Source organism: Struthio camelus, chromosome 15, assembly GCF_040807025.1.
Source record: "Struthio camelus isolate bStrCam1 chromosome 15, bStrCam1.hap1, whole genome shotgun sequence".
NCBI lineage: Eukaryota > Metazoa > Chordata > Aves > Struthioniformes > Struthionidae > Struthio > Struthio camelus.
This window is the reverse complement of record NC_090956.1, coordinates 2643665-2669465: the sequence shown is the minus strand read 5'-3', so window position 1 is coordinate 2669465 and position 25801 is coordinate 2643665. Positions and strand designations below refer to the sequence as shown.

Sequence of the window (25801 nt, the reverse complement as noted above, 5' to 3'; positions counted from 1 at the left end):
TATAATTTAAGGCTGTAAGTAGCCCTACTGAAGGCTAGTGGGGTGAGTCACCCATGTTTACAAAGACATAAGTGTCTAAATATCCTCTGGTATAAGGCTTAGATCCACATCGGTATGTTGGTGCCTATTTCTTATTAATTTATGCACCAAATAAGCTCATAACTATTTTGGTGGATCTTTGTGTAAGAAAGTCTATGCTGGGTTAGGCCTAAGGTCCAACTATCTTGCTGTATTATCTCGGGTAGCAGCCGTTAACAGATGTTTAGGAAAGGCTATAAAGCATAAAATGATCTTCTCCTGACAGATCCTCTGAGCTCCTGGCAGGAAGAGGTTTGGGGCCTTTCCAAGGGGGAGGTTGTGTTCAGAAGTCACCCTCGAGCCTGTCCTCTGAGAATTTGTTTAATTCCTTTTGAACCCATTTGTACTTTTGGCTTCCACAAAGTAAATTATTTGCTGTGTGGAAAAGTACATCCTTTTGTTTGTTTCTAAACCAGCTACTTGATACTTTCATCAGGTTGCCCTTGCATCCTGCATTAGGAGAAATGGTGAATAATCATTCCTAATTGACCACCTACGTATTAGTAATGAGTTTCTAGAGCTCTGCTCTCTCCTCTCCTTCATGGTCTCTTTTCCACACGGAACAGTCCTAAGCTGTTAAATGTCGTATGGCTCATATACAAGATGGGAAGCTGTGTGATATTGGTGTTTGGGCAGGTCACTGGATCTCGTTGTGGCTACACAGCCCCATTCCTGGAGGTCTCCAAAGAGAGGAGCGAGGTCTGTTGGGTCAGTGGTGGATCTCCTCCATCAAGAGGTGCAGCACTGGGTTTATTTTCTCTCTTGCTCTCCTGATACCCTGATGGAGTGCTAACCAAGACTTTTTGGTTTCCCTCTCACTAGAGGAGAGTTTTTTGGGGTGTTTGTGGATATTTATGAACCCTGGACAGTTGTTTTTGGAGGTCTTTAACACCGTGGAATCCATGAACCCCCAAACCTGCTAGTTTCTTTTAATGCTGAAGGGAAGAGTTTTAAGCAGTGTGGAGTAGTGCTGTGATCTCCTTTGAGTTCCCAGATTTTGGCATTGAAAGATCACTGGTCTTTTCTGGAAAGCCTCTCCTATTGCAAATGTAAAAACCTTCAGGATGCCCCCAGTGTAGCCAGATCCTTAAAGAAACTCCATGCCTTTTTCTACTAAAGAAGGCAGCCACATTATAATTAGGGGCAATGTCAGAAGGTAGGCAAATATCCCCTAATTGTATGCAGATGATAGAGCTGGTCTCAACCTTTTGACTAGTGAAGCTTTCCTCAATTTGGGATATTGTGATCCTAATCAGGGACCTTTAGCCGTACATCAAAGGCGTCACGCTGAACCTGCATACCTTGGGGCTGGCACGGCTTGATTGCACGGCTTCCTGCTAACAGACTCATCTCTGGCCAGGTGTCTTTCCTGCTGTGGACGACTGATTCCTTTTTAGTCTTCATCACTGAGGCAAAGAAATTTAATCCCAATATTACTGCCAGCCCTGGAATGGACTCACTGATTTGGAAATTTCACCCTCTTGTTGCCCTGAAATATCAATGCAGAGCAACCTCTGATACCTGCTTATTTCATTGCCCACCCCTAACCTAAGGTAGAGCAGACCTATCATTAGTGTGTTCATCTGTGTTTAAATCTGTCAGCTTCCTTCCCCTTCTCATCTTTTGTTTCTCTAATTACTTTGATTGCATCTCTGTATCCAGCTCAGGGCTTTGGCTGAGCTGGGGAGGCTGCGTGGTTTGTCTTCCTCGGCTGCGGCAGCATTAACCTTTCTCTGAGAGGCAGAGGTGGCTCTGCGAGAGGGAGAGATTTGGGTCTGGGTTTTGAAATTCCACATGCAGCTGCATTTAGGTTTGGAGGTAACTCTTCAGCCTCTCATAGAAAACTGCCCCAGTTGCAGAGCCTGGTTGCAGACCTTTGCTGTGGCTTGGGGTGCTCTGCTCCTCCATCTCACCTGGCACTGCAGGAAGCAGGCGCTGGATGTGCAGGGCTGTCCGTAGCCTCCCTGAATGATGCCGTGGCCCATGCGGGCAGGGGTTTGAAGCCCTTGCAAGCTGGTCCTTGCTCTCCTGTGTTTTCCCAAAGTTGGGGCTGGAATTCGGTTCACACGAGTCACGTGAAAGGTGCTCAGTCAGCTTGTTAGGCATCTCACACCTGTAGCAGCACCTTTCATAGAACAGGTACTGAAACTGCAGACACCACCTTCAGCTCAGGCCCCTTCATGAACTGATCAGGTCCTGAGCTCCCCCTGCTCTGTAAATGCAGAATTAGTTCCTCAGATTGGGTTCAGAGAGTTAAGACATCCATTTCGTTGGCAAGCTGCACACCTTCCCTCTTGCTGGGCAGACATCCCTCATCACAGTGTCTTCTGCCACCCTTTAAATGACGTGTCATATTCCATCAGGATTTGATGTCAAATTACTGTCAATAAACAAGCTGCAGAAGGAGTACGTTGCTCAGGGCCCTGTCAGAGCACTCTAGCTTGTTATAACGTCTCCAAAGGATGGTGGATGGACCTTGGGTGCAGATGTGCAAGGGATTCCCAAGGTGGTGCTTTTTCCAGCCTCTGTGCTTCCCTGCTGTTACCGGATAATGCTGCCCCCATAGTTTTACCAGAGTATTTGATATCTTGAGATATACCTTGATGTTTAAGGTAAAAGAAATGAAATATTTGTGACCGTATTTTTTTTTTTTTATTTTTCAGGGATTGATTAAAATTCGAGGAGATCGCTGCTGGAGAGAGCTAACTTGCATGGATTATCACTACGAGGTAAGCAATCTACACATCAACGCCAGTTTCTCTTGACTACTTCACTCTGCTAGAAAAATTTTCTCTAAACTTTTCTCCTCCACCAGCCAGTTCTCCATGTTGTTCTTCTTTATCATTACCTTCTGTCTCTGGCAAGTCCATCAGTATCCACGTGCCAATTCAGCGATGCTGCTTTTCCTAACCTCAGTCTTGTAAGACCAATTTCTGTCCTTTTCATCCCTCGATGATGGATTGAATCAGGAATAAACCTGAGCTCCACTGAGAGCTCCCTTTGCAAAATGGTGCAAGGAAGGACCAGAGAGGACTAGTCCATAGCAGCGTGCTGAGTGCTTTCTGCTTACTCTTCCAAAAGACAGGCACGTGGGCAGAAAGAGAGCATCTCGGTGCCATTCAAGATGCTGTGTGCTAATCGCTGACCGTTTTCTCTTTTTGACGTTATTTCAGTGATTACGTTACATTCTGATTATAAACTGTGGTTTGCGTGCTGGCTCTGAGTGTCGTCTCTTCTTGGATTACGGAGAGAGGGAGCTCGGCCTCCCTTCTGTGTTCTTTTATCTATATTTTGGCATTTGAATTTGATGTGTGCAGTGTTTTAAAAAAAAACAACACACTATGTTCAGTGGCACTCAGTTGAACAAGTAGCTCTGGTTCCATAGTGAAGTAAACAAAACTGCGAGCAATATTCCTTTCTCCAGATTAACATCAGAGACACTGAAAATGGCACACTAAATTATAATGCCTCTGATCTCTAATGCGTTTCCATCTGATGCGCCCTCTGCATCGGTCTGCACAAGGCTGCAGAGTCTCAGCCATGCTTTGCTGGCGCAGTTTCTGGTGTTGCTTGTCCTGTGTTGCGGAGAGCTACGTACGTCTTTGTGCTTGAACCAAACGGTCACGTTCAGATGGGGAGCCTGAGCTGTCGATCCCTGGAGATGTGCGTTTGGGGTGACGTTCTCAGTGGACCTTTGTCATGTCTGGAAACCATTTCCCCCTTCCAGTTAAATCTGACAGCCCCTGACTTCCCTGACCTGCAGAACGTGGTCCAAGGTCTTGCCTGTGAATTACTTTTTACTGGGAGTTGGGACCCTTAACAGGGGAAATGGGGGAGTTGTTACAGTATCTCTTTCTTTCCACCATGGCATAAAGAGAAGTCCGTGTGAGTGCCAGGGACCACATTACCAATCGTGCCATAGGATTAGGATTTCTCTTTCCAAAACAGGAAAAATTATATCAATTTCCCAGGCACCGAAGCCTTTATCTTTCACTCCTATGGTTTAGTTAAGCGGTTCCACTTTTTGAAACGGAATTCCAGATCTGGAAAGCAGTGTCTCCCATTTCAGTGTTAATGCTACTTTTTTGTTGTTATTTACTTTTCATGTTTTTTGCCCCCTGACTGCAAGAACGACCTGTGAACAGTGCTGCTCGCTGAGCTCTCAGCAGACTCTGGGTATCCTGCTGCATTCTGAGTCCAGCTTGAGATGCAAAGACCCTTGAATGCTGCTGTTCTTAATCCTGAGCGCAAAGGCGGCCGTGGTAGGTTGTCCCTGCTTCGTTTTTGCCGAGCGGTGAGAGTGCCCCTCTGCTCTGCACACTGTTAGGCACCTGGCAGTAGTCAAAGAAAAGGCAGCTCAAGCTGAGCTCCCCCGAATTCCCCGGCCGGCTCCGCTGGTGACCCCAGCCCACAACAGTCAGCCTGCGTAATCCCAAATATTTCAAATCAAAACCAGAATCAGTTCTGTAGCCCAGAAGGCTAATTAAGACCATTCCTGTCATATCCATATGCCAGGATCCCCAGCCTGCGAAAGTAATTGGGAACAGGGGCACGAGGCAGATCACATTATCAATATCAATTATTTTAATCCACACAAAAGAGGCTGCAATAAAAGGAAAATGAAAGAGGCCAAACTTTGTCTGCTAGTGACAGCAGATGAAGGGCTGCAATTCACCTGTTGATTTAGGTTTTCTGCATGCCCCGTTCTTGCGAGGTACGGGGTAGAAATGCTTTTGGTAATGGTTCAGCCCTGTAGCCAGGGCTGCCGGAGAGGGAACACAGCCTTTGCTGCTGCTTTCCTTCGACGCGGGCTGCGAAAGGAAGCCCTGGCAGGTTGGGAGTTGTTAAAGTTCTCAAACGCAGAGAATCCGGCTCCAGTCCTGGTGCAGTTCCTGTTCAGTTAGCGCTTGCAGGCAGCTTTCCAGGGGAGCTGTAGCCATAGACTGACCGTCACCGACTTCCACAGATATGATCGCATGAGGCCTGTGGGGGGGAAATCAGCACAGAGCTCTGGGTTCAACCTGCGCCTTCGTCATGCCATGGTCAGCTCTTTGCACGGCTGTCTTCATCTGGCGTCTTCCCTGATACCTCTCTTGATAGGAGAGGCTTGGGCCACTTTAAAGACTGCCTTAATTCCTCCCGTTTGTGCTTTACTCACGCTCACTCGGCAGGGGAAACGTGTGACGGTGAGAAAGCCGCTTGTAGAAATGCGGTGCAGAGCAAGCCCGTCCAAATCAAACTAGCCAGTGGGAGGAAGAAAGGGGTGAAGCTGAAGATACCTCTGCAAGGGAGGAAGGGAGCTAGGAATCTGCTCATAATTAGAAGGATAGACCTGGGTATTGGACCAGCTCGTACATGGACCTGGGCCAAATGGAGTCTGCTGTGATGTACGTTGGCCACCTCAGCTCTCATATTCCAGTCCTGAGCTGCGGTCCAAGATCTACATGTGCTCCTTTGCCAAGAGAATTAATGAAAACACATGGCCTCCATCTCTTGCATGTTGAGCGCACCCTGGACTATTTATTTGTAGTAGAACCAGCAGCTATGCTTGTGGAAAATAACATTTCCACTTTTGTCAGGAATATTGTATAAAATAGTAAAATGTTGTTATGGCTTGGGCAATTAAACGGACCATATTTTTCCTCCCTTTTTCCCTTCTTATGTATAGGGCCTTAATCCCAGTCTTTATGGAGATCTGTTCCTCAACTGAAGACTCTCTGTTTAGAGGACTTACAGTCTGTAACGTTGTGTAATTTGGAGAGGGAAATGGCAGAATGCGTGGTTTACATAGGAAAGGTATTTTCCTACCAACCTAACACTCCTCTGATCCCTGAGGAGTAGATGGACTCCAGTAAGTGTGGAAGAGAAAGCAGAAAGACCCTAACAGAGACGAGGTGTTTGGTCCTTGCTGCTATAGCATGCACAGCCTGGCACGTGGAAACTACCTGGAGGATGAGACTGGGCATGAGGGTGGAAACACTCGACAGACTAATACTGGGTCTAAATGCCAGGAATCCCAAATTCTACTCCCGTGTTGGTGAGGCACCACAAGCAGGGGATTTGACCTCTTTCTGCAGTAGGTCTTTGTTCAAGCGGCCAGAGGATCCAGGTTGGGTGCGTGCACTTGCACCCCGGGGTGCACATGGTCGGGGCTCCTGGAGCCCGGTGTGTGCGCCAGGGGCTGCGACTGGCATGTGAAAATGGCCCTGCGCCGTTGGTAATTGACGGGTGAAGTGCTGGGCTCTGACATGCCGTGAGCTTTACTTGTCGTTCTTCAGGATTGCAGTTGTTTCCTTGCTGGCTGTGGTTGGATGGCTTTATTCCTGTAAGAAATCCCAGTTAAATCAGAGGCTTTTAGACCGTGCTCGGTGGAACCTGTTTATGATTCAGTTAATGCAGTGGGAAGCTGCTTCTGTGTTTTAGATCTGTTTGTCATCATTATTATTAAGCATTTATCTACTGTGTACACAGTGGTTTACAAATATGTATGCAGCGGTTTGCAAACAAGAGCTAGATTTCTGCTTCCACTGGAGTCCATGGCAGGGATCCCACCACCTTCAGTGCAGTCCTGCCTATCGGGCAAGAGAGAGGCAGCTTTGCTCCCTGCTGCACGAATTCGGGGACGAGGCTGAGCGTGTCCCTCCAGCGGCGTTCCCACCCAGAGCGCAATCGCGCTGGCCGCCCTGGGGAGAACATCTAGCGAGAGGCTGTTGCAGAAGGTTTTGAGCCACGTGGGGCCATTTCTGGAGCATGCACGGCTCATAGGGCATTGCCAGGGTCTAGGCTGGAGCAACTCTCTGACCTGCTTCAGGAGGTTCCAGCACCGAGAGCCTGGAGAGGGAGCGGGGAGCACTAACCTGCTCCCCGGGGGCCTCTTACCACCCTGTCCTCTGCCAAGCTTTATCTGGCCCGGGGTTTGCTGACTCTGGGTGTGCTGCTTAGCTGGCATAAGCACAATGTCTTAACATGCTCCAAATGGAGAAAAGCCTCTGTGCAAGACCCGTGCGTAAAATCTCCCTAGCAGGCCTGCAGCTCTCTGAACCTTGCTCTCGTACCGCAGAGCACCTTGCAACCAGATGTCTTGGCAGTGGCCAGGTTTGAGTGGCACAGGCAGGAGATGAGCGTTTCTGACCCGCAGCCAGTCCAAATGGAGCCTGTGTTTTTGGATGCTGGTGGTGATCTCGGCAGAATAGTTAAGCAGATAATCTTAAGGGTTTAGAAATGGGAAAGTCCTACATGGTCACATCTAGTCCGTCTCCTTGTGTCCAGCGCAGGACTCTTCCCTGGGGGCTGTTGTCCAGCGATGCATCTCGTGACGGCTGCCAAAGTATTGTTGCTTTTTAATTACAGCCACACAGACAAATGTCTTGTAAAATTCAGCCACCAACTGGTCGGAGCAGCTGCCGGAGCAGCTGCTCAGGCAACACAGTGGATAAAATAGATCCCCACTGGGCGTCCTCCTTCTCGGCGTGTTTTAGGCTGGAAACTGCGCGAGAGCGGTTGGCCGTCCGTCGCTGCAGTCACCCGCGTCCCGCCGGGTGCCCTCTGCCAGGCCGGGCCGTGCAGCACGGGGGAAAAAGCGCTGGGGGAAGATGCCAGAGGTACCAGCCAGCAAGGGCAGCTGCCGCGTTCGCCAGGCAACGCACCTGCGGCCAGTGCAGGGAGCTATATTTTATTTTTTTTATGTTGATTTTTTTTATTATTTTTAAAGTGACATTTTGACAGCGATGCGTTTTATCACAAAAATCTCTGTGCTGTGCATCCATTCCTGCAGTAAGCCTTGCCCTCTGCTAAGGAAGACAAACTTGCTACTGATACAAAGATGATACAAAGATGAGGCAAAGGGGTTTAAAAAAAAAAAAAGGTGCAACACAGTCTTTGGCAGTGTTGGGAGTGGGATGCAGGGTTGGTTCCTCGCTGTGGAGTCATTCGTAGATGCTCAGGATGGGTCGGCTGCCACCGAGCGGGCCAGTCTGGAGGACTTCACTGCACCAGACACCAGTTAATAACCGAGTTGCATTTTAGGTCTTCTGAAGTTGCCAGTGCCACAAGCGAAAGGCTCCGTTCTTTCCGTGAGACGTTGCACAGCCGCAAAAGTCACTTCTTCTGATTTGTACAAATTGTTGCTAATTATTCTGTAACTGGCTTTTCTTAAAGAGTTGCTGTCAGTCGGTACTCCAGCTCTTAGGAGGCAGCAGGTCTCCCCTGCGCTGAGCAGCTCTCTGAAGCACAACATCTTTGTGCCTAATTATGTGCTTGCTGGCTGATAGCTGTGCAGATAAGGGTGAGACGGAAGCTTTAACGGCTCTTCAAATGCCTCTTGATTTCTTTTCTCTCTTCTCTTCTCCTTTTAGATCCTCTTATACTTTTCATCTACCTTTGTCCAACCTATTAGGAAACAAAAAGTAATTAAATACTCAATGTCTAGCAATTAATTTAGGTTCGTAAGAAAATGGTCTGGTTTTCTCATCCCTGGTGTTTCAGGATAGGCTGTATCCCAACAAAGTGTGGATTGCTGGGAGCAAAAATGCTCCGAACGCTTAGAAGCAGGAAGTTGGAGCTCTTGCTCATAGTTTATTTTTTAAAGTTACAAATTAGGGTGAAATAAAAGCTGCTGAATTAGACAGAAAATAAGAATATTTAAAATATGTTTTAGAGTGCCATGCAAAGCATTTTGGAGGTCTGCTTTTTAAAAATGTATTAAGGATATATTTATGTAGCGTCATAAATTTACAGTCATTGGCACTTTACAAAATTTTCTCCATTCAGAGGACAATAAAGGTGAATCCTGGCAGGACTGATGGTCACAATAATAAATTATTAAAGCCAGTAAACTATATTCCCAAGCTGTTGCTTTACTATGAAAGTCCTGTCTTGGCCTGGGTATAGGTATGATTTGCTCAGTGACAGGAGAACAACTGTCTTCCTTAGAGCCTCTTGTTAAAGCATTACTGGTCCGCTCAGGCCTTTGCCTGCCGGCACTGACATCAGTGAAGGCCGTGTTAAAATGAGATGGAAATCCATTTCCTGAGGGGAGAGGGAATTTTTAGTTACTGCTGGGGGAAAAAAGGGAGATGGCGAATGAGCTTTACGTTCAGTTGAAGGTGCAGAAAGTAAGAAAACAGGCTCTTGCCTTGCTCGGTGTGGAGATGCATGGCTGCTCAAGCAGCTTCATCAGAGAAAAGGTGTTGAAAATCCAGTGTCGGGTGAAGCAGAACAGATCAAGAGATGCTTCTAGCTTCGGCTCCGCTTGCAGCGCCTGGAGCCGAATCGTGGTCGTGAGGAGTTACCAAGGTTAGGGCTGCTTCCTACTTGGGTAACTCTGCGCACAGTTAGAGCCACTGCTCCCTGCACACACAACCACGACTCATTGTTTGCATTTACCCTAATGCCGAATTAACATGAAGAGACCCCGCGTGGGGTTTCCTAGTCAACGATAAAAGTGGGAAACAAGGCAAACATGATGGTGCGATGATAACGCACAATTCAGCTCTGAGCCACAGCTACTGACATGCGGCTTTTTAGTCTCATTTTATTGCTATCTAGCTGCTGAGATTCCAACCCCGAAGTCTCCGAAAGACTTTGAAGTCGTCATCACCGTTTTCAACTTGCCAGAAAGAAATTTTGCAGTTTTCCCAAGGAGAGGATATTACACCAAAAGTCGGAATAATTTAAGGTGATCTTTGAAGCAGGGAGCACATGTGTTGTTGTGTTGGCAAGAGGCGATTTGAATAAGTACTAGCGCTGCTCCCGCAAGCAGGGTTGTAGAGGAGCAGCGTGGCGCGGGAAGCACCGTTCTACGACGGGTAGGATTTGTATATAAATCTAAGCTTTAACCTGGGAGGAGATTTCAGGGTAAGAAGTTTCAATATGAGCGCTCTTCATGTTAATTCGGCATTAGGGTAAATGCAAACAATGAGTCGTGGTTGCGTGTGCAGGGAGCAGTGGCTCTAACTGTGCGCAGAGTTATCCAAGTATGATCGTGCTGCCTGCTAGTCGTCTTTTCTCCATCTTTGATTAACTAGGATTTTTCCTTATGAAGTCCTTTTAACTGCCAATAAAGCCTTAAAATGCACAATTACCATTACCAGTCCGGTATTGTTCAATGCCTGTCTTTGCCCTGTGGACCTCTCCCTAGAGGTCTCTCATAGCGCCTTTTTTCTTCTTTTTCATACAAGATGGACTTTGTTGCATAAACCGTATGTTATCAGCTGAAGTTTGCTGCAGAATTGATTCAGACTTGGAGGAGGGTGCAACCTTGACCAACACTTTCTACACAGGGAATTTTATAGGTCAGGTTTTTCCAAAAGTATTCGACTCTCCCCTGGGCACAGGGAGTCTGGTGGTGGGGTGGGCTCACCGCTGCTGTGGTTGGGAGTGCAGCGCGTGACAGGCTGCCCTCAGCTTTCGGGAAGGTTTTGAGAAGTGGCCGTGGGGTCTGGCAAAAGTGCCGTGGGTTTCTGGGATGGTGCAGAGCCTGTTGTAACTCGAAGCAAAAGTTCAGACTCTGGAAGACGCGTTTCTGTGAAATCGTGGATGAAGAGTGTTGTTTCATCTGTATCCTCGCTGGACAGCTCGCCTCCCCGGCGCTTCCGGCTGCCTGTGCCTGAGGCCGCTGGTGATTCCTTTTCTGTAAGGTGAGCAACACAGAGGAAATTGGATTCTGCTCGCGGTAGATCGTAAATGTAGTTTGTTTTCACCTGTTGTTGTAAAAACACAAACTAACTGTTCTTTGAATTAAGACTGATACTGAAAGGAAGAGCATGCTTGTGTTCGGCTTCTGGTTTTTTCAGTTGGTCATAAGTTTTGAAAAACAACCTTTTCTGAGGGATAAGTGAAAAAACAGTTGTCCCCATTCACACATATTGAAGGGCCATTTAGTGGGGATTTGAAGCCAAGGATTAGGTGCTTTCTTCTGGTTTTTGGTGATTTGCATGATGTCAGTGCTAGCACTGGAAGAAGGGCTAATTCTTGACCTTGCCTGTGATCAATTAAGTAACAAGATCCATCATAAGGTAAGTGCATGAAGCAATAATATTGGCAGATAAATGTCAACACGACATCAAAAGCTTATTACACTGTATCTGGATTTTGTATCAGGCTGCTGCAGGAAGGTCTCTATCTAAGGCAAGTTTTCAGATGAATCCCAGGTGCTCTATATTGAATGCAAGATGCATATGAATGTGATTTTGCTGGAAATATTTGTAATTCCCAACTTTGGGCTGGGCTTTATTATTCTAATAATAGGTAAATATACAGGTCACTGAAAAAGGCAGGGAGAGAAAGCTTTTAAGGGTGGAATTTGTGCTAAGACAAGAGTGAGAAGTATTACTTGCTTTACACAGGTCTGATTTACTGGCAGAAGTTTACTGGAGCACAGTAAGAGATTCAGTGACTATAAATTTCAGCTGAACGCTTCTAGGAAAGAGGCCCGATTTTCCAGAGTTTGGGCCCTGGCAACATGTTCCGCTGCAGATGATCAGCACTTCTGAAAGTGAGCTCTGAGCTCTCCGAAAGCTGTGAAGCAGTAAATTTGCAGAAGTGTAACCTTCCTTGCGGAGTTGCAAGTTTAGAAGCCACAATGATAAATACTGATGTTTATGCCCAGTCGCATTGCTCGTTAAAGTGCGAAAAGGAATACCAGTTTCCCACTATCAAGTGATGCTCCAGAAGAGCTAAGGTAATGGATAACGTTGGACTTTAACCAGAACAAAACCAGATTTCTGCTACCTGCAGGGACATGATAGGGGATAACGTGTAGTGCGAGTAGAGCACTCAGGGAAGCTGCCTTCCTGCGCTGTGCACTCGCGGGAGCCTTGGTTTTGCATCAGCTGGTGGTTGGTCCAGCGGTCTGGCTTGTACTAGCCTGAACAGCATACGTGAAAGGCGAAAGATAGCTGGATTCTCAACCACCTTAAAGTCAGCATCAGTTCAGCTTTTCTCTTCATTGGGACCAGGATCTCAGCAGTAAATTTAGAAGGGGAAAGGAGTGTCTGGTCGGTGAACTGTTGAAATAAAAGGTAGGGCTGCAAATCGGCATCGTAAAGCAGGCGTCCTATCTCTGGCCCGTGCTCAGGAAACCACATACCGCTGAAGTCAATTGGACGTAAGCAGGTGCTGAGAGAGAAATTTTCAGAACAACTTTGGAAGGAAACTAGTGGCAAGAATTTGTGGGATGGGATAAGAGCGCAGTAAATGATCCCTCCCCGACTCCAGCTACCATGGTCTGCAAAGCCCTCAGGTTCTCTGCATGATTTTTCCATATCTTTTGGGTTCGTTTTAAGCATTGCCTTTTTCTGTGTGTGCTGCTTCACTGAAAGTGCCTGCATCAAAACAATCAAAGATGAAGTGAGTAACTTCTGTGGTTTTTCACACTGGCGTAAGCCAAACCTGTTATTGGCACCTGTCACTTGGGTCACCCCCCCACGTCCCACCGCTTGCTCCAGCTTTCAGTTGATTCTCAGCAATATTAACACAAAACGGGAGAAACTAGCAAAAGTTTAGTGGAAATGTCCCCCAGGGAACTTTCTGTTGTGAGTCTTTGGAGGCTTTTGAAGCGTAGGAAGACATTATCCCCTCTCCACCGCTGGGATCAGAAGCGGAGCTGTCAGTCACACGCTGTAAATGCATTGGTAATATGCCAATACCGTTTTCAGCCGTAATACAATTCCTCTTCCTGGATTCTTTTCTGTTTTTCTTAAGGATTTGTTTTAAGCCTGGTGAAAGCTTCCTGTACAACTATTGGATTTCATCTCTTCGTTACACTCTCCCACTGTTTCAGACCCGTTTACAGACCACCCAGGACCCTCATCGCTTGCCTTGAGTGTATTGACTTCTCTCCTCTCTGCCTCCCCCCCAACCTTTGGGCCTTTTCAGCCTGCATCGGGTTAATGCCTCCACCCCACTTCACGGCCCCTCGGCCAGCTCGCGGGGCCTGCCCGCGGCGTCTCCGGCGGCCGAGGCCGCGGGGCCCGCGCTCCCCTCTGCCCCCCGGCGCGGGGGAACGAGCCGGCGCTCGCCGAGCGGTCAGGGCCCGGGAGGTTTGTCGGCGTTGCCGCTAACAGAGGGAACGCTCCGACAGTTATTTCAGTTGTAGTGTTATGAGCTCGTTAACGGGGTGTTTTAAGAGATCTGCGAGGAGAAGAAAGATGACAAATTTCAGCGCTAGCTGAAAGACAAAGAGGAGAGGGGCCGGTTGGTAAAAGGGGCTGTGAGAGCTGTCCGGCGCGCCCGTGACGTGCCCGTCGTCTCAGCTGGCCTCCCCGGTGCGGTGTCAGCTGCAGCGTCGCGGTCCCCATCGCCGGACGGGACCGGCGTGAGCCCCTGGCCGTGGGGCGGCCTCGACCCCCTGCCGGAAATGACCCGGACCCCGGCCGGGGCCGTCGCCCTGTTTGCAAAGGGGCATCTACCCCTGCCTGCTCCGGTCGATGGAAACTAGTCTCCATAGCAGTAATTACACTAATTATCTACCGTCTTGCGTGGACGCTTGGACGTTAAACACCGTCTTGTCCCGTCTGCCACGTAGCAACTCGTCCGCAGCAGTCTGGGGAGGGTTATTCCTCTCCCCCCTTGCCATCTTCCCCAGCGTTTGCGGGGGATTAGCCATGTCCCCAGCTCCCTTGCTTGGGGGACCTTTGGGATGCGAGCTGTCGCTGTCTGCCAAATTTTAGCAATCTTCTCTTTCCTTAACGTTTGCTTGCTGAGGTCCAGGAGTCTAAGTGAAACTGAAACTCGAGCACATGCAATTTAACGTCGTATCAGCTGCCGAGTGGTGTACGTTCTGCTCCAAAATACAATTAAATTATCTAAAAAATTGTCTGTGTTCTTGCCATCTGCCTTTCCAGGGAAAGCAAAGCATGTACATGCTTTTAATTGCAGATCGAGTTTAAACAAATAGAGCATTTGTTTACAAGCTGCCGCTTTCTTCTTTGGAGATCAGATTACGTTTTCATCAGATTATGAAAACATGCTACTGTTTCATCTCTTTCTTGGACTATTAAATGTGTTAAATTGCTTAATGAATTTTCACATAATAGGGAGATAAATCAGTCATAATTTAATAAGTAAAATATTAAATTTGTTGCCTACAAAATAACAGATACAAAAGGCTTGCTTAAAAAAGCTGCATCCCCGGCGGTGGGGATGTTTGTGCGTGTTTCTTCCTCTGCTCTTTGACCAGGAGCTTCTTACAGGAAGAGCCATGAGAAACTTTGGCAGTTCTCACTTTAACACTGTATTGATTATTGTTTGCATCAACAGTTTTTAATTCGGCTTTAAGTTGTATTTTCACAGAAATGTCGGTCTGTCCGGGGAGAAAAGCCCAACCGCGGGCAGGATTTCCTGAGTGGCAGAGCCCTTTCTCTTGCTGCCAAACGTGTGAGTCGTCGGAGTTTTTTGATTTGTGCTGTTTCCATGTCATTGTCTATGCGTTTCTCAAATGCTCTGTGTTGAGTGAGCGTTTGATTTGAATCGTGACACATAGGTATTGTCACTTCTCAGTAACCTGGGGTAGGGGGGTGATTGCCAGATATAATTACTGTACGTATTTCACTCCCTACAGTGAATCTGGAAGATTTCCATTTATTTATCCAGTGCAATTTTTTTTTTTTTTGTCTTGCAACTGTGAATTTGCTCGTAGCGAGCCGTCGTAGTTCCCCGTGTCCGTAGAAAGTGGAGTGTGGCGTTCAGGTGGTGCATGAATGAGTTAACAGAACTCTATGCTGTGGTGTTTTGCTCCAAAGTCGTGTGCGCCAAACTGACCTTTAATCTTGGAATATAAATCACTTTCCAGTCCTATTATTTGTAAAATCCTACAGGCTTGCAAATGCACAAAAGAAGCCTTTGTCTCTTATTAATTTAATTTATAGGTTAAAGTTTCAAATCAGTGGCAAGCAAAAGCTGATTTACTGTTCACTTCAGGAATTGCCATTCTGGAAAGCATTGCATTTGCTAGACTGCCTAAAAATTGTGATATGTAATTAGGAGCTTCTGTAATTATATATAATGTAATATAATTTGCTTATCTTTTTTGGTATGTACTAAACATGAATGCTGGGAGGGTAACTCAGTGTGAATTAGCTCTTTCAACTCTAAAAACTCGACAGACCCCTAAAACCACTGTTTTTTGTCTCATTCTGTTAACATTGTGACAGGATCAATGTTGTCAAGCATTTGAAGTTGCTGCCTTTTCTTTTTACGTGTAGAATCATACCTTCATCTTTTCATACAATGCCATTTGTGCTGCAATGAAAAATAGCCAGTTCTGTGATAAAAGTTAGATAAAAACAATACATTCCCCCTCCCCCCCGTCAGCTTAAAACAAAACAAAATCCTACTTTTTAATTTGATTTAAGCTATGGAATTCGAGTGTGGAGACAGAAGTGCAACTGTAATTTCCCTTCCCCAAGTTAGCAGTGTTCCCATCTGCAGCTCAGACCCATTCCTTATACTTCATATTGTGATTTCTGTTTGAGTGATTTTGTAACCAAATTGGAAGGGTGCACGAAAGTGAGTTTTCCCTTTTCTAATCTGTCTCCGATTAACTCAAGAGACAAAGAGCTGAATCTTTTTCCTAGCTGTGTTGTCATATCACATGCTAGTTTACAAGATTTGACTGCACAAGGTGTTTAGTAAAAGCTTTTACTTCTTGACCAATTTTGCAGAAAAGTACAAGGTGTGGATTGTTGCTCTTGCAAGCGTTATGGAAATATATGTATTAGAAATGGTATTTATCGTACTCATATTTATGAATTCACTTATCTGTGTTTTCCAAGGATCATATTCTTCCTTTTCCCTCTCAGCTTGCATGTCTTGATGGCTAAAAGGGGTTTTATTGCTTTAACATTAATCAAGACGTTTGACGAAATTGAACTGGATCCTGTCCAATTAGACTGAGACAATATTGAATTTCGAACTGTCATGTTGGATCCATTTTAATGTAACACAAGATTGTCGGGCTCTGCAATCAATACATCAGTTTAATAATCCAAGCCCGAAGCGAATGAATGCCCACCTTTCCCCGTAGCATATACGCCAGCAGAGGTTAGTGGAGCAGGGCTAGGGCTGCATGCTAGGGTTTCCATGAAACTGGTGAAGGCATGGAACAAAAACCTCGTGGGATAAGCCAGGAGCAGGGATTTTTGCCTTCCTAGAGCCATGCTCGTTGAACTCTCCTTCCTTAAGGAACCTGCTAACATCTGGCGTCATGCTGTTGGTTCCCCTCTTCCTCCAGGCTCAGTGCTCAAGTATTCGGCTGCCTTGGCGAGCTGTGACCACCACCCTTTATTCACCCACATTTTCCCTTAGGACTATTATTGTTTTAACTTCTGTGTGTCAGCCCATCCCAGTTCATGCAGAGGAGAACGCGGGGAGACATTAACTGGCAGATGCTGGAGCTCAGCAAATTCTGCTCAGCAAATAATACTGCATTAAATGGCATTTAATGAAATATGAAATGTTAGTTGGCTTTAATACTGGCTAGTCTAACTGTATCGCTTCCACACAGAATACGTAGGCTTGTTGGTAGTTCAAGGGCCTTGCAACAATCTTCATCTTGTGTGATAAAATTTCCTGTCATCTGTCTAAGGAGAAGAAATAGTATCCTGTGCAGGAGGTGGCCCACGCTCTGTATGAGATGGGAGTTATGAGTGGTAAGTCCTTAAGGCAATAGTTGCAATAAACAGTTTGCAGGCAGCCCACAATGGAAATCTGTTTGAATGTGTTACCCTTGGCCTCGAGGCAAATAAGTGAAATATTTTAATTCAAGGAGTTAATTGCAATTTTAGGAGCCTTTCAATATCAAGTTTGGCAGATGATGTGAAACATTGTCCTGCTGTACTCTAGGCCAAATGACTAGGAACACCAGCACAGATGTTGAAGGCAAACATGAGCAAGAACAGGCTGGGAATGTTTCTGGAGTCGTTATGTTGTTCATTAATGCTTTTTTTAGTATTGCTGCCACACTTGAAGTTGGTGCGAAGTGCCATAAAGAATAATTCCGGTAACTATAGAAAAAGAGCCCCAAGAGCAGATGATCGTGGTGCAACCATTAGTTGCCAGCTCCGAGTCCCTTCTTTCGTTTATTCTTCCCTCGCTCACTGGCTCTGTTGGTAAACAGAACTGATGGACGTTTCACAGCCTTTTCCTCCTTTTGAACATTGAACCTGAACTATCTCAGTGCGCGAGGGATTGACAGAAGCGAGCAGGAGCCAAAGAAAACTGCAATAGCCTCTTTTCCCTGCCAAAAGAAGTGAAAGAATAATGTAGCATGTAGTTATCAAAGGGTAGTTTTCTCAAAGCCGGTTAAACCTGACTTTCCTAATTGAACATTGGTTTTATTACATATAGAGCAACTCTCTTTAGTAACTTGCTGGGATTAAAGTTCACAGGAGGGTCCCTTTCCAAATTTCTGCACTTTTGGACTTGTAGGCTGACCTTGTTTTTGGGTGCTGTTGTTTGTGAGACTTCTTCCAGTAGTCCTTGTCCCGACACTGATTTCACCAGACGGTGCTTGTGAAGGTCCTTCACAGGTTATCAAAGTGAGACTGAGGGTGCTGGGGTGGATCACCCTCTACAATGGCCTTTCTTGAGCAATCTCTAGTTGTATCCACGTTGGCCTAGACCTTAAGCCTTGCCAAAACCCAGACATAACTATGGGCATCGCTGACCTCTGTCCTTTCCCCAGCGTGCCTTAGCATAATGCTTGAAGCCTTCCAAGGGGAGGCAGCTGACCTCTCTCCCCTTTAGGGTGCCCCTTTTGCTCCCAGGGCTCCTAACGGGCTGCTCTTCTGCTAGACTTGTCTTTCTCCTGCCGTTGGCCCCCGAGCAGCAGCTTTGCAAGGCTAGAGGCAGTTGTGAGGTGCTGGGAATTCACAGTATCTTGGTCCAATCCTGCTGGGAAGCTGCTTGTAAGGAGTGCTGAGCCCTTCTGGCAGGTCGATCCCTTTGGTTCCCAGAAACCTGCATGCACAAAGTTATAAAAGGGTAATCCTTTAATTCTTTAAACCACTAATCTAAATTTCACCGTGGTCTGTGAATTTGTGATCATAAGAATTTTCTTTATAAGTTTTGTAAGCAATAACTCAAAAAGGTTACTAGAAGTATAGCTTCAAAAAGCAGTTTTCCCTCCATTAATGCTTTTCATTTCTGAAAGATATTTGATCATTAGTATCCCTCTGTGTATGTGTGCATGTAACTTTAACAATGCTGCTCCTGCTGCACATTTGCCTAACCACTAGCAGGATCTAACAGTGCTTTTTATAACTCCCTTTTGCAGTTATCTGTGCCAAATATGTAGCAGTAAACACACGTGACCCAATTGTACTAACAGAAGATAATCATTAGCTGATTACCTTGGGGGGATGTAAAGGCCAGCAGTAGTTAGCAAACGTGGCCGTTTAGCTCCTTAAATATTGGAGATTTGCTTTATGTTGTTTTATTGCTTCTGTAAGTCTCTGCAGTATGATTAACATCAAAACCATCATTTTCTTCATTATTGTAATGAGTTTATCAAACTAATAGCCGAGGGTGGAGGGGAGTTCCCAGAAATGATCGAGCAAGTTCCTGCACATCAGTGAAAGTCATGTGTGTTGCAGTAGGTCATTAAATGCAAATCTTTTGTAAATAGAAAGTACTTTTGAGATTTATAGTTGATATCTTTTCTTGTTTGCAGGGCAGGCGATGTAGGTGTAAGAGAAGGCTGCCCTCAGACTGTAAAAGACAGAAATGATTTTTTGCTTCTGAAGTAAAAGATCTTCTGGAGGTGGCAGTTAAGCAACTTAAGTGCTTTTAAGGATGTCATCTATTGCTTTGTCCTGTTCAGTGTCTTCATATCTGTGGCCTGTATGAAGTATTGAGCCTTATTCTTCTTCCTAGCTAGAATAACGTAAGAGTAGCTCGTCGCAGAGTGTCAGCAAGTAGCCAGCATAAAGCAGGCAGGAGCGAGACCCTGCAGGGTCAGAGAGCACAAAAGCAAGAGCTGAAGTTGCAGAAAGGGTATTTATCCACAGATTTTCCTTCTTGCTCTGCAGGATCTCCTCCAGCTGTGTGTCTCACAGGGATGAGCCCAAGCTGCATTTTATGTGATTGCCTCCAGCAGATCTCAGAGGAGCTTATGCCAGCTTTGAAACCTTTCAGCCTGTATCCCTCTGAGAGCACTTTCTTAGGGCAATAATACGGGCTTTTAGCAGGCTGCCTCTACCGACATCAAGTGTGGTATGGGTTTAATTTGCTAGTTAAGATGTTACTGACTTCTCCTAGATTTCTAATGTTTCCCCTCTAAGAAATCTTATATGTCACCTAGATGGGAGCTGTTTTGGCTGGGGGTTTTTAGGAGAACACTCAGGAATTTCTTACTGTTTCTCTGGCGCTTTCAGTTCAGTTTACACTGTACACTGAAGAAATCGTTCCCTTTGGGTTAGGATAGGTTACACGCGCTCCGCCATGGAGGAACAAAGGCCTGTCTGTTAGCGCGTCTCCAGCTCGGGGCTGGTAGGTGCTGGTGCAGACGCTGAGGATGTGATACCGAAGTCTTTGTGCATGTTTCGCATTTCAGGGTCTGACAAGCAGTGAGAACATTGCAAAACAGGACACAAACAACCCCTTAAATCCTGGAGATGTCGGAATAAACTAGAGGATGAAAACTCAGGGCATTTGCCGCGTTGCTGTTTGGTGTAGGGACCCTCAGCAGTCTCTCTGGTTTCCCGGGGCTGGATCCCGGCATCCTCCCGCGCCGAGAGGGGCACCGGGGTCGGGTAGTCGTCCCTGCCCTGGGGTGGAACCAGCGGCCCAAAAGTCGCGCTGTCCCGTCGCTGACTGGACACATCCCTCCGTCTTGGGCTCGGTGAAGTGTCTTGGTCCCGAGCTAAACTCGGATCTTTGTACCAGATTTGGGCTTCATTAGCTCTGTGGGATGCTGGTGTAATGGCACGGCTAAGGGCGATGCCAAAGCTGGAGGCAAAACTGCCTCATTTTTCTTGCTGTTAGGTCCAGCCTCTTAACCAAGTCTTCATGTGGAGCATTAAGTTTTTCTTATCCTTAAGCTCTCCTAGAAAGTCCCCTGAGTGCTGTGCTTTTTGCTGCTTTTTGTGCCAGAGCTTCTCAAATTGCTGCCGGCCGATATAGCCCAGCCTTGTATTTTGGTGATGGGGAGCCCTACGCAGGACTTTGAGATCCCTGGAAATGCAAGACACGATGTCTTCCGTTTCACTATATAACCGTAACCGTGATGCCTCTCCGTTCGGACCTTCGGTCCGCCTCTCTGCTAAAGCCACTTGGAGATGGGCTCTGTAGCCTGGCGTTTGTGTTGCTCTGGTATTTGCATACCTGCACACAGTAGCAGGCCCTGGCCTCTTTTCCAGGATTTTTCACACTGGGAGAAATGAACCCCCATGGACCCTTAATAGGTGTTTTCATATTTGGTTTAAGTCGGCTACACAACATGCTGTTTTTATGGGTATTGCCTTTGTGTGCACCAGAGCTGGGTTTAGGGTCCCTCTGGGATGAATGGCCCAGTTGCTCTCTCCAGTCCTTTCTTCCAGAAGTTTTGTTTAGAGGGAAAGCGGCTGTAAAACTGTATAATCTGTGTTCTGCCAGAAGTCACTGCTGTTGGTGTATAAGACTGAAGGCCAAAAAGATAGGCAGTGGTATGCATTGCTTTTTTACCCTGGAACAGTGGTTGAATTGATTATTTGAAGAATGTTTCTCCTGCTGTTAAAATGACTAATGCCTTCGATCCCAAAGGACACTTAGAGCAGAGCTGGGTGGATATTGCTAAAGGCTTGCGGATTTTAGTGCCCGATGCCTTCTGATGAGAGCTGACGTCTTAGATCTCTTCCTCCTCCTCTGGGCAATCCCAGGCCCGTGCCCTTATGCTGTACCTGGTTTTGCCCAGGCAAACATCATACAAACATGGATTTTCACGGATTCTGTTGGGACTTTGCCTGAACTTAGTGGCCCAGGTCTAGGGAGTCATTCTGGAGGTTCATCTACCTGATGACCAAAGACCATGTTCCCCTCCCCTTAGAAGCCATCCTGAAAAACACAAGCACTTGTCAGCCCGTGGTAGCCTGGGTAGTCAGCTGGGTTAAGCAGGGGTAGGGAAGGAGCAGAGGCACAGAGTTTTGCTTACCCAAGAGGACGTGCTAGCGAGCATCTAGGCTGATGTACGCTGGGCTGCAACAGATCTGTCCAGTAAAGAGGGGGAAAAAGGTGTTGCCTAAACATCGTCGGTGCTGTACTGGTCACTGTACAATGGGAGACTGGTTGCCTTATGGCAACCAGAAGTCCATATATGCATGGTACCTGCCGTATGGTACGTGCCAGAAAGGTGACAGCCAGGTACCGTGTGAATATTTGATTTTTAGCAAAAACATGCTCTCATCCTGTTCATAGGAGCCTCTTGTGAAGTATTGCTTGCAGCATGCATGTGTTGGTCTTGGTCTTGAATGTACCTGTTGCCTGCCATCTGCGTGTCCACTCCACTGGGACTCAGCTGGATGTCAGAGTGTGGCAATTAACTCGCCATTTTAACATTTCACATGTTTTTAGGGGGTTTTATGGCTTGTGAGAGAGCCTGACTCTTGGCTCACTGTTTCTTCATGGTAGTGCATTAAGAAAACCCACTTCAGGAGTCAGTTTTACCTGTTGAAAGAATTTATTATAGAAGATATTGAGAGCTTTGTCTTATTTCGTTTGCAGATTTCATGGGATAAATTGTATCCATGTTACGGGACCGTGAATGGATGTATATGACACCAGCTGTTTTCGATAAACTATAAAATGGCTTGTCTCAAGTAAATTAAACACAAATTTTACGAAACAATTATGTATTGGCCTTTTTATTCCCTTTCCTCAGAGTTTGAATTTAATTTTATTGCTTCAGATTTAGCAGAAATTTAATACTTTATCTTCTGCTTCTGAAGCCTGAAACAGCTCGTCAAGGCCCAGCATGCTTTTGGCTGTACAGAGTGGATTTTTGGTTCCAAGCACGGAACAGCTTATTGCCAACTTTAAGTTACTTCTGTACCCAAGCTGCCCAAGTTTAGTGGATGGTTAAAGCGTTTGAAGTTTGCTCAAGAATGTGCTTTATGTTTAGTTGAATGGCAGGAAAGATTCCTCCTTTTTAATTTGTCTTTGAAAGCAGTCTTTGGTCAGAAAGCCAGACTCAACCAAGATGTCATGAGTCACTAATCTTTAAAGATGTTAGTTTGGGGCTGTGGAGGTATCTGTTTATTCAATAAGGAACCAAGACTTATCTTTATTGAATGAAAGTAATTTAGGCCTACCGGTGCAGCATTTAGTCATGTGCTTATAGCTGAGCATCTAATCTGCACTCTGGTGGGGGATGCGATCCCCTGACTTTGCTAATGATAAGAATTTCATTAATGCCTGTGGGGCTCCGGTGTATTAAATACTTCCATGTGTGAGAGTTTTGACAATTCAGGACACAAGTTTTATAGATGTTCCTGCACAAAAGCATCCACCAGCTCAGGATCATTTCCTGTACAGTTAAAATATGACCAGGATTGCTGGAGAAGGGAAACTAGGGCAACCAAGGGGAGGAAGATTTAGAGAATGGTGTGGCCATGGCTGAAGGCATGGGAAGCCCTTAGGAACGGTGGTATCGGTGTGGTGGGAGATGTGGTGGGAGGACTGGGGTTACTGAAGTGGGGAATGGAGGACAGATGGCAGCAGGTCGGTAGGAACCAGGCTTTGGTGGTCCACCTCCTCGTGGAACAGCTCACGTGGTTTTCTGGGGCTGTTTGTTGCATGTAGGAGTTCTGCATCCAAAGAAGTATTTCCATCAGAAAAAAGAGGGAGAGCAGCTAATATTGTTCAAGCATTCAGCAGATGCACCAGGGAACTGCATCACGGCTAACATGTGGCCTCCGTACAGAGATGGGACTGCTTTATGTGTTGTTGAACCTAGCGGTTAGGCTGTCTCTAGGAGTGCCATCTAGTGCTTCCCCACAGTACTGGAGAATCCCAAGCCCCTGGTTTTGGAGAAAGCAAAGCCTCGACTGGCTTGTTTTCCCAAAGAGGCTCCTAGGGCCAGAGCCCGTGGTCCCACTCTCGGCACAACATAGGCGCTGCACAGAAATCGCCCCTCTGTTTCGCTGAGGGCGATGAGCCCCTTCCCTGGTGTCAGAGCATGAAACATGGGGAGTGCAGCCAGGCGTTGAGGCTGCACAGAACCATCGTGCTAGACCAAGGGGACATGCACAGTTCATTGCTTTTACTCTAAATTTCTTTGGAGGCTGCGGGTTTGCCTTTGACTGGGCATCAGTGTGGGACACGAGGCGGAAATCTCCTTAGATAGGCTTACGCGTGTGCTGAAAAGCAGCTTTCATGGCTGCGCTCGGTGTCCGAGAGAAGGACTCTCTCTGCGGGGGCCCCGGCGATGGTAGAAGGCAAACGATTGTCCCTTCCCTTGACTGCTGGGTCACAGCAGCGTGCTGCGGGCGGGCGATGGGAGCGTGGTCCCTGGGGATCACAGCTTCGCCGCCAAAGGTCGCTTGCTGGGGAGCAGGCTCCGCTCTCCGGACAGGGGCCAGGCCCTGCACGCGCTCCTTCCAGGGACGCGGCCGGTCGGGGGCTTTATGAGGTGCTGCTCTATGGAATTACCCCCTTGATATTAACGCTGGGGGGTAAAACCGTTAGCTTTAAATGCTGATTTTCAGTCTGCTCCCTCAAAGAGCGCCCTTTGTTCCTTTAAGCTGAAATGGTACGTTTTCTGGGGAAGGATAGTGCCCTGGGCTGCTTCGTAGGAGGGCTGAGGTGGGTGGAAGAATGATCGCATTATCCCGTGCAGACGTGCGCTTAGCTGCCCGTGGAGCGGGGCTGCGTTTTACGGGCGCGAGCGTCTGCGGGAAGGGCCGAGTTTCTTCTAGTTCACTGGGGAGGAGAAGGGCGAGCAGTTTTGGGCTTCGCCCCGAAGGTTATCGAGATTTTGTAGCATTTGGCGTTTGGTGTGCTTGGCTCTCACGTGAAGGTCCCTAATTCCCCATTGACACATTTGCAGGCGACTCTGAATCGCGTTGCTTTTTGTGAGCTGGTGCCAGACTTGTATTATTTTAATGTGGTTGTTAGTGTGTAAATCTGTCCATATTGCGGCATATAAACAACTGTGTTTTCCCTTTGCAGTTTTAAAAAAGCACAGCATTGTTTGTTCCTCTGTTTCTCGGCCAGTGACGCAGGCTACCTAGCGCCTGGATGGGAAAGACTGAAAAAACAAGCCCCCGCTTCAAAATGCAATGGGAGATTGTTTGTCTTTTGGTATTTAAAGTAAATCCCAGTTGTAGTGCTGTTGCAGAGGGCGTTCGTAGGTAGAGAGCTCGTACAGGGCTGATTCGGTTAGAGGTGGATAATAGACGCGAGGGCTCGCGGCGACCAGGCTTTGCTAATGGGGCGCCCCTTTGGAAGGTCCCCGGGGCGGGCGGCGCTGTCAGGAGAGCCGTTGCAACCTCCGTTAAAGGTGTCACGCTCCTTAGCTGCTTTTTGTTTATTAAAAAAAAAAAAAAAACAAAAAAGGCTACAAACGAAGCAGTGTCACAAGATCCCACTTGTAATTGAGGGCCCTAAATTAATTAGCTATGGTGAATGTTCTGCATGGCTTTCGCCGCTCTCCGAAGAAGGACGCCTTTGTGCGCGGCGGCCTGAGGCGGCCCGGGCAGGATCCGCACATGAAATACCTGCGGCTGTCGCCGAGCCCTTTACTCCCGCGCTTAGTTTCACACTCTTCTCCTCCCGTTTCCCTGCCCGTCCGTTCAGATTCTTTGGACGGCAGGATTTCCTAACCTCTCTTTTCAGCGGTGCTTCCTCTTCAGCTCCCGAACGGTGCCCTTAACTCCTCTAAAACCAACAGTCGCTTTGTGCCCGTTTCTTAAGCTCTCTGGTTTCCCTGTGCTCACTAAAAAGGGAGGAGGAACAGGAAAAAATACATTGGAAAAAAGGAAAATTGCGGCTGAACGTGCTAAAAGCAGAAGCGCCGCGGCTCCTTCGTCGCCGTCTTCTCGCCGCGCTTTCTAGCGCACGTGCACGTTTGCTACGGATTCGTTCCCTTTAGTATTAGTAGTTAGCGTTTTCTCAAGGCGTTAACAGCATTCAGATGCTTTTCCTCCGTCGCTGGATGTTACGCTTTCGTGCCGGTGCCGGAGGACGGAGGGGCGGGTGCGCGCCGCGGCTCCTGGGCACCGCTTCGGGCACCGCTTCGGGCACCTCTCCACCGATTTGCCCGCTGCGACGGTGGCATCGTGGTGATGTGCTTCTTGCACCCCTCTCTCCTGTCCTGCCCCGCTTAATTTGGGCCTTGCTGAATTCACTTCGGACTTGCTGCGACAGCGCTTTTTTGCTCTTTGTACGTTGACGGAGCTGTTGCTTACGAGGGTGTCGTCAGCAGCAGGTCTGGACTTCTCTAGCACTGAGGCTTTGAACCTTTTTCTATTCGCAGTCCCTTCCGTTGTTTGCCAATGAGGGCTTAACTCCTACATAGCAAATTTAAGTCTACTGTAGACAATGGACTTTATCCCTGAAAACGTAATTATATTTTGTGTAGTTGGTATTATTACTTAGAATATAATTTCGAATCGTAATTTAGAGTAATCAGTAATAGCTTCGAGGCTCTCCTGGATTTTATATTGAATTTGTGCTTCCTCATCGCGAGGACCTTCGCTTTGCGCCCTTGCGGCGTGTGGCCCAGTCCGCTTTGCCTGGGGCGCGGAGCCGG

The 25801-nt window shown here is 47.1% G+C and overlaps 1 protein-coding gene across 3 annotated transcripts in view; it reads left to right on the top strand.

Annotated features, from left to right (window-relative positions):
• The window catches only part of LMF1 (lipase maturation factor 1), a 241551-nt gene that overhangs the window by 87414 nt on the left and 128336 nt on the right, over nt 1-25801 (top strand). For all 3 annotated transcript variants that reach the window (XM_068907942.1, XM_068907940.1, XM_068907939.1), the window contains one exon: nt 2742-2807. In XM_068907942.1, coding sequence (XP_068764043.1) covers nt 2742-2807 — 66 coding nt within the window. The remainder of the gene's footprint in view (nt 1-2741; nt 2808-25801) is intronic.